Source organism: Strongylocentrotus purpuratus, unplaced genomic scaffold, assembly GCF_000002235.5.
Source record: "Strongylocentrotus purpuratus isolate Spur 01 unplaced genomic scaffold, Spur_5.0 spur5_scaffold_1, whole genome shotgun sequence".
NCBI classification, from domain to species: Eukaryota; Metazoa; Echinodermata; class Echinoidea; order Camarodonta; family Strongylocentrotidae; genus Strongylocentrotus; species Strongylocentrotus purpuratus.
In genome coordinates this window covers 50774940-50792580 of record NW_022145594.1, presented here as the reverse complement: position 1 = coordinate 50792580, position 17641 = coordinate 50774940, and the positions used below count along the sequence as shown (strand labels likewise).

The window sequence follows — 17641 nt, the reverse complement described above, 5'->3', positions numbered from 1 at the left end:
CTTTCAGCTAGAAAGTCTACCTCCAACTAGTGCTGCAGCAAATCAGCATTCATACCGCACCTATCTTACAGTCCAGGAATGGATGGGTAACTCTTTACCTCCAACAGAATGGGGCTGGCGATTTCAGGATGGAACTCTTACACCTGTAGAGACAGACATTGCTGTGGCACCCGACACTTTGCTGAACATGGTAGCATGTGGGTGCAAACCAGATGGTTGCAGAAGCATGACATGTAGCTGCAAGAAACTTGGACTCTTCTGTACCTCAATGTGCAGTAAATGCAGTGGCCTCAATTGCAACAATACGGCACCAATAGATCCCAATGATGATGATATTGAGGCTGCTGCCCTAACTTCAGCGGACATTAACACTGGAGATTCAGCATCTGACGATGAGGATGATGACTAATGCAACTAATACTAAGTTTGTGCACGCTTGAGGTAAAGAAATTGTTGATCAATCAATATTTGAAATGCTCATGGACAATGGATATATTAGGCCTAAATATTGCATTTCTGAACCTCAAATATGTATATAGAAAACTCATATTTCACAATCATCTGGATGCAGAATAGTATCGACATCACCTTGCATATTTAAAGAGCCTGTGAAAGATGTCAATACATAACTTCATGAATCTAAATTTCTAAAGAATCATCACAGGATGTTCCGACAACGGTTTTGACCTTAAAGTCCATTCATTGTTTTCATGAATGAAAATATGAAGAAATAAGCAAACTGGCGGTCATTTTGGCTATCATTTATTAAATTTAACTGGAAATTTCGAATAATTACATCTCTATCTTTATTTTTTTAACTTTGTTGTTTCTTTAAAAACAGGCATAAATATTTGCTTTACATTACTAATTTGAATTGTGATGAACGTACAAAATGGCGGGCATTTTGGGCGCCATTTTGGATTTTGGGATGACCTCAAGTGGTTTTATTGGTACTTGTGTGTTTCAAAACCTCTAAATAAGTATTTTATTGGGTTACTTATGTATCAAAACATATATTTAGACACTTAAAGTGTGTATTGGGGTTACCTAGTTTTGAATTTATGAGAAAATCAGGAAATGGCGGCCATTTTGGACGCCATCTTGGATTGCGGAAAACGCTCAAGGAGGATATACGAGGACTTTTAGTATGTTATTCTGGACATATTCCTGGAGCTATCCTGAAAAAATCAGCTTGTTACCAAAAATTTCCATGTTAAAACTAATGCTCTTGGCCTATACCCCTAATTCATGATTTTGTTTGTGATTACAAGGAGACCTACCACGATCTGTTTTCAGATAAGTATTTTTTACAGTGTGAGAAGCAAAAAGCGAGCTACATGTATTGTTTTCACTGGAAATCAGTTGTAGATTAAATTATGTGCAAGTTAATGTGAATACTTTTTTTCAGCCAAAAGAAGAGTTTAATAAGATACTAAAGGCAAGCGCTACCTACAAGAGCATATTATGATGGTGTAGAATTGTACGAATGAGCAGCGAGATTCACCCTAACTCAGACAGTAACTGCAACCAGGATTGACTTATAAACTTCAAAGTGATTGTCAGGCATGGACACAGAATAACATAATGTGCAGCCATTTAATAGGTCAAAGACCATTTTGTTACTGTAAAATAGGTTCCTATGACAAAGATGAATAATATTCCAAGATTTACTTTATGCCTTTCATATCATTCTCGTAAACAAAAAAAAGAGTGTGGTAATAGCTGATGAGTTATGTAATCAAGAATGTTACACCAATTAATATGTTATTAAGATTTCTCTTTTCCATAGGAAATTGAGAAAAGAAAAGTACAAGCTATAAAGTATTGTGAACTATACATTGGCCAATGTGAAATGTATGGGTCAAACTAGCCTGTCAGGTATATGAGAGGGATCTTTGTTTAATGTATATAAATATATAGGCCTACATATTTTGTTTGTTCAGTTTTAAAGAAATGATACAAAAATTGAGAAGATTATCGTACTTTTATCAAGAGTTAATATCACACAAATTTTTTTTCTTTTTTTTTTCCTGATAATTTATGACATATAATCGTAGTGTATATGAAATATAAAGTGAAGCCCCGGGTTTCTCATCGTTGTTGGGTATGTGGAAGGCGAGGTTTGATTTTGTTCAACTTCGTCTCCATAATGCCTTACATGTTGAATATCGGAGATGAAGTGACAACATTGAGTTCTTTTTTTAAAATAAAAGATTCTTCAGGCTGATGGTTTGTTTGGCAGGGCTTGTTTATTATTGCTCTGTCAGCGATCTATTGGTATGGAAGAGATGAATTTATTTTTATCCCCATCTACCTCCCCATTAATGAAGGCTGCATGGAGGAGATTTCACGTGCTTTCAACTTGGGGATACTATTGAAAACGACAGGTTTAATGTGGAAGTTTGGAAAGAAAAAATAGAAGAAGATGAAAGAGAGGGGAAAGAGATAGGAGAGAAGAGGAGGAAAGGAGAAGGGAAAGGAGGGAGGGGAAAAGAAAGGAAAAATAATTAGATAAAATGGGGAACGAGGAAAAGAAAAGTACAAGCTATAAAGTATTGTGAACTATACATTAGCCAATGTGAAATGTATGGGTCAAACTAGCCTGTCAGGTATATTATGAGAGGGATCTTTGTTTAATGTATATAAATATATAGGCCTACATATTTTGTTTGTTTAGTTTTAAAGAAATGATACAAAAATTGAGAAGATTATCGTACTTTTATCAAGAGTTAATATCACACACATTTTTTGTTTTTCCTGATAATTTATGGTATATAATCGTAGTGTATATTAAATATAAAGTGAAGCCCCGGGTTTCTCATCGTTGTTGGGTATGTGGAAGGCGAGGTTTGATTTTTGTTCAACTTCGTCTCCATAATGCCTTACATGTTGAATATCGGAGATGAAGTGACAACTTTGAGTTTCTTTTTTAAAATAAAAGATTCTTCAGGCTGATGGTTTGTTTGGCAGGGCTTGTTTATTATTGCTCTGTCAGCGATCTATTGGTATGGAAGAGATGAATTTATGTTCATCCCCATCTACCTCCCCATTAATGAAGGCTGCATGGAGGAGATTTCACGTGCTTTCAACTTGGGGATACTATTGAAAACGACAGGTTTAATGTGGAAGTTTGGAAAGGAAAAATAGAAGAGAAATGATAAGAGGGAGAAAGGGGAAAAGAAGGAAGAGGGGGAAAGGAGAGGAGAAGGGAGGGAAAGAGAAGGAATAAGCGAGGAAATAATTAAGGAAAGTACCAGTTATAAGTTATAAAGTATTGTTTATGTTTACTACACATTAGCCAATGTGAAATTTTTGGGCTAAACTAGCCTGTCACGTATATGACAATGGTGTTTTTTTTTTTTTTTTTTTTTTTTTTTTTTTTTTTAATTATTGTTCAAAAAGAGGAAGAAAAGGATGTATATACATATATACATATTCTGTTCGTTTCTTTAGTTTTAAAAAAATGATACAAAACTTGAGAAGATTATCGTACGTTTACCAAGAGTTAATATCACACACATTTTTTTTTTTTTTTTCTTTCTTCAGTGTATATGAAATATAAAGCGAAGCCTCGGGTTTCTCATCGTTGTTGGGTATGTGGAAGGCGAGGTTTGATTTGTGTGCAACTTCGTCTCCATAATGCCTTAAATGTTGAATATCGGAGATGAAGTGACAACATTGAGAAAAAAGGGGGATTTTGCAGGCAATTTTTTTTTTTTTTTTTTTTTTTTTTTTTTTTGCTAGAGGTTGTTCATTTATTGTTCTAACCAAAGCAATAATAATATTTTAATAAGATTGTCGCGCCAAGGGCTGTTGGTTTCAGTTCCCTTTTCTAAGCTTTGCCACTTGTGGAATAAAGGGGTTAAGTATGTGTAGGAGTGAGGTTTCCAAAATATTTCAATGGTGCCAGGTGGTGTTGTTTATTAAGGGGGCTAAAATGCTTGGGGACCGGTCCGGATACATTCCCTGGTGCTATTTCGAATTGGCAGTAGTGTTTCATCATTTGTTTATCATTTTGTGACGCATGATATGCAAATTATATAACTTGGTATTTAAAAAAAAAGAAAACAAAAAGAATTGTAGCAGGATTTGTATTACAACCCTAAGCATGCATGCGTGAAGTGAGAAGAAACATTTCCCTCAAAACATGCTTAAACAGTATATTGACTATTTCATTATTTTATAACGCAAATCTATGTAAATTCAGATAGAGGGGTAAATGTATTGATGGTCTGTTGGGGATCTGTTCTCTTTCACGATTTTTAAGTACTTTGTTGTAACGCCTATTTATGCAAAACATAATATCTGGGTAACACGGCTCTTGGTATTACAATGAGCTTTATTGCAAGGTACTTTCCATAAACCTTGCTGGTCTGTTGGGGATCTGTTCTCTTTCACAATATTTAAGTACTTTGTTGTAACGCCTATATATGCAAAACGTAATATTTGGGTAACACGGCTCTTGGTATTATAATGAGCTTTATTGCAAGGTACTTTCCATAAACCTTGCTGGTCTGTTGGGGATTTGTTCTCTTTCACGATATTCAAGTACTTTGTGGTAACGCCTATTTATGCAAAACATAATATCTGGGTAACACGGCTCTTGGTATTACAATGAGCTTTATTGCAAGGTACTTTCCATAAACTCTTTTGAACGTCCGCTTTCTTTCACGATGTATATTGCAACGCCTTTATACAATGCCATAGTATCTGGGTAACGACGGCTTTTTTTAAATATTACAATGAGCTTTATTTCGATAACGCATTCTATGTAAATTCACATATCTTAGTAAATGACTGATACATATTTAAAACTTTTTCTGTAAAGTGAAAACAATTCGAGTATCTGGATAATGGTCCGATCTGTTCACCCAGCCAAAACTATTTTGTTTTAAAGCCAGGTGGTGGTGTGATGTTTTGAGAGGGAGGAACGTGTTGGGATCCGGTATGCATGCTTGCCTATCATTATGTCGGGCTGACGTTTGGTGTTCTTTCGAGTTGTCGGGAACGCCCTTTAGGAGTTTTTTTTTACGGAGTGCATACAAAACGATCAGGTGTGTGAGCCTATTCATTCATGGGTGAGGCTTATTATGCAAATTATAGAACTTGGTAAATGATAGCATGATGGGTTCGGTTTGCACGAACAGTTTATTAGGTTGCCGAACTGGTGTCGTTTGGGGGAATTTGGTTTATTGGGATCGTGTTTTTATTTTTAATTAGAAGGTGCGTATTGTAATTAGGTACGCGGGCCGGTCAATTCACTGTAATGCATTTTAGGAAAATCATTTAACTTAGTTATGACGAGCGGGTTCCGTAATACAATTCAAGGCATTTGTTAAGGGATAAAAGCTCTTTGTATTTTTTTTTTGTTTTGTTTAATTAGATTACGGTTATATAACAATACAACGTATTTCTCATCGACTTGTGCAAGAAGAAATGTTCATTGGTTTATTCTGTCATTGGTCTAGTTAAATTGACAGGGAAAGGGGGAGGCTCTTGCTCTCGGATGTTTACGTACACCGAAGAGCAGATTTTGGTTGTTTTGTGTGGGGGTGTTGTGTGTGTAGTGAATATGCTTGTGTGTATGAATGCGTTGGGTTGTGTGGTACGGGGTGGATTCTGCTTGCATTTTTTATATTATTCGACGATAAGTATGCATATATGTTTGGCTGCAGATAGTTTTTTCCATACATTTGCTCACGGTGGAAATAGATTGTGTGGAAGTTTCTTTGGAGTTTATCGATGTAAGGTTTTGGATACAATTACACATAAAATAACATGGCAGTGAAATTATCTTTCATGACATTAAATGTTAGAGGAATAAGAGATAGGTTAAAAAGAGTGAATATTTTTGAATGGTGCAAAACTAAAAAGAATAGTATAATTTTCTTACAAGAAACATATAGTACAGTAGAGATAGAAGAGCGGTGGAAACAAGATTGGGGAGGGCCAATGTTTTTTAGTCATGGGTCAAACCATAGTAGAGGGGTTCTTATTTTATTTTCTAATCATTTAGATTTTGAAGAAAAAAAAATTAAAGTAGATGAAGAGGGGAGATACATTATTTTTAAAGGTGAAATACAAAGGGTTAAAATGCTATTGGTTAATGTTTATTTTCCAACGAGAGATAAAGAAACTTTACAAATTGAATTTTTGAAGAAGTTAGATGAAAGTATTTTTGATCAGTGTGATCGGGACTATTTAGTTTTATTAGGAGGTGATTTCAATAGTATATTGGATGGAAAATTAGATTATGTGGGGTCAAAAACACCGGTGAAATCTCGGGTTATTGATTTGATTAAGGAATTTTTAAATAAATACGATTTAGAAGATATATGGAGGAAAAAAAATCCGAATGTAAAGCAATTTACTTTTCGACAAAATTGGCCGGTAGTGCAAAGCCGTTTAGATTATTGGTTTATACCTTGTAGTGTTGAAAAATTGGTGGGTACGTGTGAGATTTTGACATCTATTACGCCAGATCATTCTGGCGTTAGGCTAGAATTTAATGATCTTGTTGATAAGTTTGTTTTCGGGAAATCATATTGGAAATTTAACAGTAGTTTATGTATGGATAAAGATTTTGTTGAAGAGATGAATAAGGAAATACAGGAATTAAAAGCTGAATGGTCATTACAGATTTTGAATAAATTAGTATTTTGGGATTTTTTAAAGATGAAAATGAGAGAATTTATTATAACATACTCGCGGAAAAAGGCAAAAGCAAGGAGGGTTGAAATAGAACTGTTAGAGAAACAAATCAAGGATTTAGAAGGCGAACTGGTAGTGGGACCCACTAAATATATTGTTGATTGTATTGAGGAGAAAAGGGATAAACTAAATAAATTGTATGATTTTTCTCGACAGGGCATTAAAATAAGATCAAGAGCACCTTGGTTTGAAGATGGAGAAAACAATACGCAATATTTTGAACAGCTGTTAAAATCGAATAAAAGGAAAAGTGTAATTAGGGAGGTGTACAAAGAAAATGGGGAAACTACTAGAGATAAGGAGGAAATTTTAAAGGAAATTAAACTATTTTATAAAGATTTATATTCTTTAAGGGCTGATATAAATCAAAACGACCCTTTCTTTTTCAATGATATTTCAAAGTTAAATGAAGACAATAAGGAAATCTGTGAAGGTAAATTAACTAAAGATGAATGCTTGAAAGTTTTAAAAGTCATAGAAATGAAATTGAATAAAACCCCGGGAAATGATGGGTTAACAGTTGAATTTTATTATACTTTTTGGCCAGCTTTGGGTGATTTGTTAGTAGAAGTATTGAATGAAACATACGAAAGGGGGGAATTAACGGCATCTCAAAAACAAGGGGTAATTACCTTAATTGAGAAGGAAGCGAAAGATACTCTCCATATAAAAAATTATCGACCCATCACGCTTTTGAATGTAGATTATAAAATTGTATCTAAAGTTCTAGCAAAAAGAATGAAAGAGGTTTTAAATGAAATAATTCATCATGATCAAGTTGGATATATAAAAGATAGAAATATTGGGGAAGCTGTACGATTGATAGATGACATGTTATTTTATTCTATCCATTATGGGGAACAAGGGAAAGGGTTTTTGTGTGCAGTGGATTTTGAGAAAGCTTTCGACTCTGTATCTCATAGATATTTATTTCAAATATTGAAATTGTTCGGTTTTGGAGATTCATTTTGCTCTTGGGTAAAATTATTGTATAAAGGGATAAGTAGTTGTGTTATGAACGGTGGTCACTCCACGGGGTATTTTGAAATAGAAAGGGGAGTAAGGCAAGGGGATCCATTATCGCCATATTTGTTTTTGGTTGCCATCGAAATTTTGGCGCATGCAGTAAGGAGGGACAACGGTATTAAAGGGATTACATTTGGAAAATCTGAAATTAGGCAAGTGTTATATGCAGATGATATGACAATATTTTTGAAGGATATTGATTCGGTTAGAAGGTTGCAATATATTTTTGAATCATTTGAAAAAATTAGTGGTCTTAAAGTGAATAAAACAAAGACACATTTTATGTGGATGGGTGAGGATGAGAACAAACCTGATGGGCCTTTATTTGGAAATTTGGTTAAGGAAATACATATTTTAGGGGTTAGTTATTCATTAGATCGAAGTTTAAAAGATGATTTAAATTATAAAGAAATTCTAAGTAAAATAAAAAAATTGCTTGTATGGTGGAAACAAAGAGATTTAACTATTATGGGTAAAATACATTTGCTAAAAACTTATGCGCTTTCAAAATTAAATTATATTTCATCTCTCGTTATTGTCCCTCATTGGGTATATAAAGAAGTTGCAAAAATTTCATTTGAATTCATATGGAGGGGGAAAGATAGAATTAAACGGGCAATAATGTATCAGGATTATGACTTTGGAGGATTAAGAATGATTAATTTTGAAATGTCCGTTAAAATACAGCGCATAATGTGGATAAAACGTCTTTTATATGGAGAGAAAAGTTTGGGATGGAAATTGTTTTTTGATCATTGCTTACAGTTTGTGGGTGGTAGATTTATTTTTTTATGTGATTATGATTTAAACAAGATTAAACTCGTTTTAGATATTCCACCATACTATATGGAAATGTTGCAAGCATGGCAAGAGACAAGTAATTTAAGATATTTGGAGGGTTATATTAATCCAATTATTTTTAATAATCAGAATATATGTATAAATGGAAAAAGTATATTTGATAGATACTTGTTTGAAAGAGGGATTGTTCAACTGAATCATTTGGTTGAGAAAGGTCATGTTAAGCCTGTTAAATATTTTATGAACCTCGGTATGAAAGGTAATAATTTGCTTATGATTATTGATATTTATGATGCGATACCCAGGTTATGGAAGGATGATTCAGGGTTAATAGAATTCCTCGAGGTTGATTTGATAAGCTTTAATACTTATTTCCATATTTCTAGTAAAAAAATACAGTTTGTGGATGTGGGTTCAAGAACAATCTATGATTATTTCATCAAAGCACTGCAGCGAACGTATGATTTGCAGGTAAGGGATGGGCAAAATGACTATGATTTTATAGATAAAGAATTAAAAGAAATATTTGTGAGACCAAGAATTACTATACTCATTAGAAAACAACGTGAATTTCAATTTAAATTATTGCATGGAGCCATATACACTAATGAGCATCTTCATAGATTTGGTTTTGTTGGTGATAATTTATGTTCGTTTTGTAAGCAGGAAATAGAAACATACAAACATTTATTTTTATCTTGTGGGAGCGTTCAAAGGTTATGGCAGGCTTTAATACAACTTTTTGAGTTAGATGAAATTAAAGATTTAGAATGGCGAGATATATTTGTTGGGTTGGTAGGTAGTTCATATAGAATAAAAATGTGTAATACTATCATTTTTATGGTGAAGTATGTTACATTTATGTCAAGATCGGGGGGGGGGGGCGAGTACTAACTTTAGAAAAGATGAAAAAAAGCATTTTTAAGTATAGGGATGAGGAAAAGAAAATAGCAATTAAAATGGGAAAGCTAGGATCACATTTTTTAAAGTGGGAGCAGCTTAAGATTAATTAAGATTTGCTTTCTTCTCCACCGTGAGCTTGTTAAAAGCGTAACTCGATTTTGCGGCCTGGATAACTTATTTAGTATATTTTTCTTAAGTTGAGAATGTTGGCAGACATCCACTGAGTGAGTACTGTGTGTGTGTGTGTGTGGGGGGGGGGGGGTGGGTGGGTGGGTGGGTGAGTATGTGTGTGAGTGGGTGAGTATGTTTGTGTGATAGAGGGTGAGTATGTCTGTGTGATGTAGGGGGCAGGGAGGGGGCAGGATTGTTTCAGTAAAATTATCTCCAGATTTGTTTTTTTTTGTAATATATAAGTAAATAACATTTACAATTGACATATTATGTTTAGGTACTTATACGTTTACTTTGTTGTTAAGTTATATTATACTGCAAATAAGTTTGTGTTTAATTATGTTTATGTAAAAGCATCAATATTGAACACGTTTATTTTATTCAATTGTATGTCATGGTTTGTGTTACACATCTGGAGAAATAAAACAAAATTGTTAAAAAAAAAAAAAAGTGTATGTGTGTGTGTGTGTGTGAGTATGTGTGTGTGTGCGTGCACGCTTGTGTGTGTTATTTTACCTCATTAAGTATGCATCAGATTGCACGATTTCAAGTTCAAAATTGCAAAAGCTCCCTACCGTGGGAGGGGGACACCCCCTCCCCCCGCTCGGTCGCTTCGCTCCCTCACTAGCGTTGGCAGCCCAGTCATCCCCCCCAGGTGTACGAACCTGTCTACGCCACTGTCGATATTAAAGATGTAAAGATATCGAACATATTCGGGCACCTTGCTGTCAAATTCGGGTAACAGAAGTAAGGAGAGACATTATAAAATCATGTTTGCATACACAAAAGTGATAAACAGTGGTGAATATCTAAGTATTATTCCGCTAGGGGCAAACCATGACATTGCCCCCCCCCCCCCGCCCAAACGTATCCGCATTACTATACAAGCGAATGGGCTCAATCTCCAACAAAAAAAATTCTTTTACCCATATAAATATTCCAAAGACATCATCTAGCCATAAGCGTACCAGCATTACTATGCGATTACAAAAATGGTAGTCTATATCAGTCAAATATGTATTACCCATGTGAATATGTAGAGCGAGAAGATTAATACTCACGTTAGTAACAGCACGATACGTCCGACCTTCCCGGCAAGGTCTCGTACAATTTCTTCGTTTAAAACTGGTAAGATGGTAAGAGAGAACGTATTTGATACATTGTGCATGATGAACCTTTTGGATATTATTAACATGATATTTAGCTTACATGCAGAAGTAGAGAAAGAGCAAAATAGAAAAGCTTGTGTAGTTCTATAAATTGCATGCATTATGCCAGAATAACACAAATGAATGAATTGTTTTTGCAATAACATTTAATGAAACCACACAAAAATATATTTTGTGAAAATATAAACGGTGAACTTAATGCGTTTCATAAAGAGAATCTTACATGGGTTCGAAAGAAGGGGTTGCCAAAATAATGATGAATCCATGAATCTATGTTGTCCTATGTAAGTATAATGTCATGTGGGAATTTTGTAAGAACTGCAGTGCGGGTAATAATGGTACAATTCCAAAACCCTTAAAAAAACACCCATAACAACATCAAATAGGATCATCGCGTAGTTTTTTTTCAAACCGCCATAATTGAATTAACTTGAATTTATTTCTTCTACAAAACATACAAATACAAATTGGGCAGTTGGTTTACATTGTCCCATTTTTGACACATGGGAATTATTGTTTTTTAGAGACAATCAAAAACAAAATAAGAAATTACCCAACATATTTAGATTTTTTTGACATTCTTTACAATGCTAGTCTATTAAAGACGAGGGGTAATTTGTCAATGCAATTCATTATTTTACCAAAAACCTACCTTAGAGTTAATGAAATAGCTTTTATTCCAACGATACATGTTCATAGTGGAGGCGTAGTATCATTTCGGATTTACAACAAACACAAACAAAACAACAAAGCTCTTTTTTCAATATACAAACCTGGGAAGAGAGCTTCTCTTGTGATGACGTATATAGAATCGGTGAGATATTCCTGATCAGTAGATGTTTGATGTTCATCAGCAAGCTTGCGATGCTCTACGTCTCCATAAAGAGCACTTCGCAGGACAGGGACTATGCTGTACGCATGCTCGGGTAAACCTATCGTACCAATAACAAGCTTATCAGGAAACACCACTCGTTCATCATCACAAGGTACAGCCTTGCCTGGTTTGTACGACAAGATTTCATGTCGTAACTCATCAAGCTTCCCTTTCCTAATCTCCGAGCTGGAAGTAGCCATCTTTGTACAGATTTCGCCCTGAATACGCGCACAAACACGTTACACGCTCAATAGTATACAGATTTGTCGTATGGCTAGACATAGTTACATAGTAGGTCTAGTTATTACTGGGTGTAGGAAGTTCTTTATAAGGCAAGTATCATGTACAACAGGATGTACACACGGATGTACAAACGGATGAGGGATTTTAATGGATGATCAACCGACCTTTGGCTTGTGGTATGAAAATTATTATTTGAATCACATACACTAATCTGCCCACTGCCTTCATGCCCACGCGCAAATGTTACAATAGTTCTCTCCATGTTAATGGTGGAAGCACAATATTCCACGCTAGTTTCTATCCATCATTACAATGTTTGAGCCTATCATCATCATATTAAACCATATGATATAGATATGGGTATTCTTGAGGTTTCAATCATTCTTATGCATCATAGTCGACTAAATTAACCATCAACATCGAGGAGAGGGGACTATGATGTTTTATATATTACTGTATGGTGTCTTATGTACGGTTTGGTCTCTATACCTGAGACTATATGTTTCTTGCCATATTGAGGAATTTAATCGAATTTACTAAATATTTATATTTAAAACAAAATATATATTACAATCTCTACCTTTCAAATAGAGTTGGGTTAAAGGTCATTAATGTTTTTCATTTCACTCTAAAGACATGCATGTTCCTAAGGTTTTGCTTTAAAAAGAAAACCCAACATACTATTAGGTTTACTTCTTATATTAGCGAGTGGCTATACCTTTCATTGGCAGCATAATTATGATAGGCTAATATAGGCTAAATGTCACATTTTGCAGTGAATCATCATTAGCCTGTTTATGTGGAGGCGGAAAACATTACAAGTAATGGCAAACAAAGACAACCCATTGTCACGTTACATGAAATTGGGAAAACCCAGAGCGGGGGTAGAAAAACGATTGAACCAACTCGCGCGTGCAGAAGGTACACCGATCAAAGTGCAGCCCCTACCGGTGTGGATTTGCCAATTCTATGAGTAGGCTACATACAGATTGCATTGTATACAATTACAACCACTGTACCCACATAGAAAGTCAACGCTAATGCGTATTGACCGTTAACACTGCACTACGTGTAAATAGGCAGCATTTAAATACATGAATAGTAAATACACTCATAACACACAGATGCACACAATCATGCCGATGCGGTTGATCGGCAAGTGGCAAGTTTGTAGTAGACACACAATTTGCATTTTAAAATTATTCTATGTAACATCTGAAAGTTGAAAAAATTGTATTTTTCTGCTATTTAGGTGTCATGAATTGTCACTGAAGAACCGATTTTTAGTGAAATTAGTTAGGTTTTGTACAGTGGTGTTTGAAATGTTGAGAATCAATAGCACAGCCAGGATAGTTATGCATTTTTAGCCCCCCCCCCAAAAAAAAACAAAAACAAAAAAAAAACGCCCCCACCCCATCCAAAAACAAAAGCAGTAAAGGAGTAAAGATAGTTTGTATTTTTTTAACCCAAAAGAACATAACAATAATAAAAACCTGAATTAAATCACACACAAAATTCCATTCAAAGAAAAGGAAAGTTAACGGGAATTAAATTTCCTAAACATTGCACATTATGCATGCCACCTAAAATGGAGGTTTTTATAATAGCGATACGCGTATATCGTGGACATATATGAGAGAATGGGAAAGCGTGTCTGTTGTTTGTTATAGGGGTGAGAAGACATGAGCCCCTGAACGCTGGCGTACTGATTGGGAGGGGGGGGGGGGTTATTTCTTATTCGATACCAGTGATTAAATGTTGCTGAATGACATGATTTTCCGGTAATTTTTCTCAGTTTTTTTTGTATAAAGTCATACCTTTTTATGCGTTTGTTGGAAAATTAGAAATTGACAAATTTACAGTCGGGCGAAAAAATATGCTTATTTAGAAGCCTTTATGTCATGGTCTGCGAAACGGCTGGGCTCGGGGGCTTGAGCCCCCTCAATTTTGAAAAAGTATGTCACAGAGAAAAAGAAAGAAAGAAAGAGAGAGAGAGAAAAAAATAAGTGACCTGACAATGTAACAATTGAGGTATCAAAATATAGGCTCATTTGACCGTAATTAAATGCCTAAAACCCCAGAGCTTACGGGGGGGGGGGGCTCCGCTCCCGGACCCCTCCAAGGGCCCTAAGGCGGTCCCCTGGATGCTCATCTGACCGTAATTAAATACCTAAAATACAAGATCTTCAGGGGGCTCTGCCCCCTGTACCCCACCAAGAGCCCAAAGGAGGCCCCTGGATGCTCAACTGACCGTATTTAAATATTTAAACCTCTGAGCTTCTAGGGGCTCTGCCCCCTGGACCACATCAATGGCCTTAAAGAGGACCCCTGGATGCTCATCTAACCGTAATTAAATACCTTATTGAAAAAATAAGCTTTCGGGGGCTCTGCTCCCTGTACTCTCCGCCAAATAGTGACCCGCCAGTTACACAAATAAAGTATCTAAATATGCTTATCTGACCGTAATTTAATGCCTAAAAACTCTGAGCTTCCGGGGGCTCAGCCCCTTGACCCCTTGCCGGGGCTCAGGCCCTGGACCCCACGCCAATTTACGCTCTACCTGATCGTTAATACTCTGAATACTTTGAAAAACGTTACGCGAGGCAGGCATGTAACGTGTAAGAGATTTTTCTTCTGCCCCCCCCCCCTCTTCCAAACGATTTTGCTCATTACGTCACTGCCCCTGGTGAGCCCCCTGGATTGTTTGCCCCCCCCCCCCCCCCCCCCCACCCATCCCAAACTGCTTCCGGCGCGCCTGTGTGTGACTGTACCATGCACACGTTATTTACGATTTGTGTTACAGAATCTGGCCTATTCGATTTTGATCACCAAACCAAAGCAATGCGATCTCCACTTGCTGCCATCCGAAGATGTCATGAACCTGAAATTAGGGACTTTTAGATTTGCACAACGACAATGTGGATTGCTACGATCGACTTCCCTTTAATGTACTGCCATGAATGGACGTCACACGTATCAGTCTACGCAGGCGCGTACGCAGGACTATTACGACGCCAGGCGAAGGCTGAGCTGGTGAGCGTAATTGTTCGTTGATAGCGCCATCTTCGGCGGCTTGAATCAATTGTCATCATCATCATCATCATCATCATCAACTTCAGGTGGCGCTGTAAAGCGCTGCTGTGGTCTTCACGAGAGTACGCCATGCAACCCCATGCAACTCTTTCACCTGCCATTTGTGTTGCACCTTTCATTCCTTGTCCAGACACTTTCTTGATATCTTCAGTCCAAGATATTGGTGGATGACCTCTACCCCATTTTCCTTTGACTGCTCCTTGCAGTATTTGCTTCTCAACAACTTCAGGTCTCCTAAAAATGTGCCCAAAATAGTTTAGATTTCTTTCCATGATTCCCCTTCTGATGGTCAAGTCTGTTTCAATCTTGTCCAGGACTCACATATATGTCTTTTTATCTTTCCATGACACCTGCACCAGCCTCCTGTAGCACCACGGTTTAAAGGCATCAACTATCTTTCTGTCATTCTTTGTCATGGCCCAGGACTCACTTCCGTATTAGTCGCAATAGAGAAAGAAAATGTTGAATTGTAGGGAATATAAGGATAAGGAACCGGCCAGATTCTGGAAATTTTATTTTTATTTTAAAAGTTATTTTAATGTTCATCCATTGCACACAGAATAATAACAGAATGATAATATATAAATATTTTGTCATAATACTTCAAGATATTGGAGTTACATTACTTTAACATGAAATTAATATATAATAACAAATCGCAACTTTTCATTTTTACATCTCAAACTATTACAAATGCATAACAGCATTATAAACATTATACATAATAGTGTATTTACTAATTATCACTTTCTCTCTCTCTCTCTCTCTCTCTCTCTTTCTTCCTCTCTATTCTAGTCTCTTCTCTCTCGCGTTCCATTTTCCGTTCTTCTTTTCTCTTTTTTCCACGCCTTTCTAGGCGTTTTCTTTGTTTTGTCGTTCTAGTACTTCTCACTCCCTTTTCATTTGCAATACCCAGTCTTTACATTGCTTCGTCATCTTTTCTAGCACGCTTATCATTGTTGTTTTACATTTGCTCTTAGCAACTCTTGTACCCCTTTTTCAGGTTTCGAAGAACGCTGGTTTTTAATAAATTTCTCTTTACTGGACAAAAGATTTAAGCAGAATATTAATGTTTTGTTTTTCCAACGAATATTTCATTATTTCTTCTTAACTTAACTTTTTATGTATCCATCCATTTATCTATTTATATATCTATACATCAAATCTATCTATCTATCTATATGTCTATCTATCTATCTATCTTTCCATCCATCTATCTATATATCTGTGTATCCAACTATTTATCTATCTATCCCTCTCTTTTAGTTCATCCCTTTATCTATCGTATTATTTATTTATCTTTCTATCTACATTTCTATCTGAGTTTGAGTTTGAGTTTGAAGCTTTATTATCCAAACAAAAAGCACATTAATATAACAATCAATTGTGAACGTATAACATTGAAAGGATAAATGGGACCAGAAAATAGCATTTGATGCTGATCGTGTCCGGTACCACTAACACACAAAAGTATCACAGCAATGAATGAGAATGTAATAAATAAGTATGAATAACTATTGAATACATACTTAAGCTACAAGCTATTCTACATCTTGGCTAAAATATGTCCTGTGATTAAATACACAGCTTTGATATTTTACACTAAATAAAAAGATATAAAGAATTATATACATGTAACATAATATTTACAAAAAGGCAAGAACCTCGGTTCAAAGTTAAAAACGATTATTCGTTTAACATTTGTGATATTAGAGTTCTACGAAAGCAAGACACTGACATCTCCCAGTCATTTACCATCCGTAGTCTGCAGCCTGCAGGCACGCACAGAGTTTTGATTTCAAACTTGACTAAAATTCATGAACTCAAGCCTTTAGCAAAGCCTATTTAGGCTAATTCTGTCAGTCTCTGACAATGTCAAATATTACAGACCCTATGTAGTATGATGTCAACCTAGCCTCAATAAGGAGCTTCAACCACACAGCTCCTTGGTCTCATTGTGCAGACACTGTTAAGCACAGCGGCTGAAAAGAGTTTGTCCTAGCAAACTAACACATGGATGTGCCCCATTAAAACAAATACTAGCATACACGAGGCAAACTATACCGGTATCATCAATTAGGGAATCTTTATCGAAGAAATGGTTATCAAATTTCCCCAATTAGTTGAGGGGCTTTTTGTTTCGGGGAACATTTATTTTTGTGACGCAAGGTAGGAGTTCAAATTTGTCAAGTATTAATAAAACTTTAATTTTATGTTTAACAAGTAATCAAGAACGGCTAAAAAGAGAGCAAAATGTTTGTGTGTTTGTATTTAATTTGACTTTTATTAGAGCTTGCCCAAAGCTTAGGCACGAAACCATTTCTGAAACTTCAAACTGATTATTTTCCAAAATGAGCACTGCTAGTGGAAATCTTCCGCAATGTTCACAAAAATTACTACGCATACAAAATACATAACCATTCTCGTAATATATTCAAATTACATGTATATGGGTAAATCGTTGTTTAGACAGTGCCTCGATCGTTACAAATTATTTCATTCATCTTTTACCTGCATACTTAAAGGTGGAACAAACATTTTGCACCCCGTACAAATTAGGGGTTCGGTGGGTTCGCGCGACCCCCCCCCTATTTTTTTTCTTCTCAAGTTTACATGTTCACTCACTATGCTCGTTTGCAAAATGATTTTC

The 17641-nt window shown here is 35.8% G+C and overlaps 1 protein-coding gene and 1 long non-coding RNA gene across 2 annotated transcripts; one reads left to right on the top strand and one right to left on the bottom strand.

The window, feature by feature from the left end:
• Nucleotides 1-4276: 4276 nt before the first annotated feature.
• LOC115921205 lies at nucleotides 4277-5430 on the top strand. The gene is made up of 2 exons (XR_004062809.1): nucleotides 4277-4349; nucleotides 4632-5430. It is a non-coding gene; the product is annotated as an uncharacterized LOC115921205 (long non-coding RNA).
• A 5233-nt stretch (nucleotides 5431-10663) lies between these two features.
• On the bottom strand, nucleotides 10664-11937 carry LOC115921514. Its single transcript, XM_030979012.1, has 2 exons — nucleotides 11555-11937; nucleotides 10664-10737 (listed from the first exon to the last, which is right to left on the bottom strand). The coding sequence occupies exons 1-2, from the start codon at nucleotides 11853-11855 to the stop codon at nucleotides 10670-10672; spliced, it is 369 nt and encodes a 122-aa protein (XP_030834872.1). The 5' UTR covers nucleotides 11856-11937; the 3' UTR covers nucleotides 10664-10669.
• Between the last annotated feature and the right edge of the window lie 5704 nt (nucleotides 11938-17641).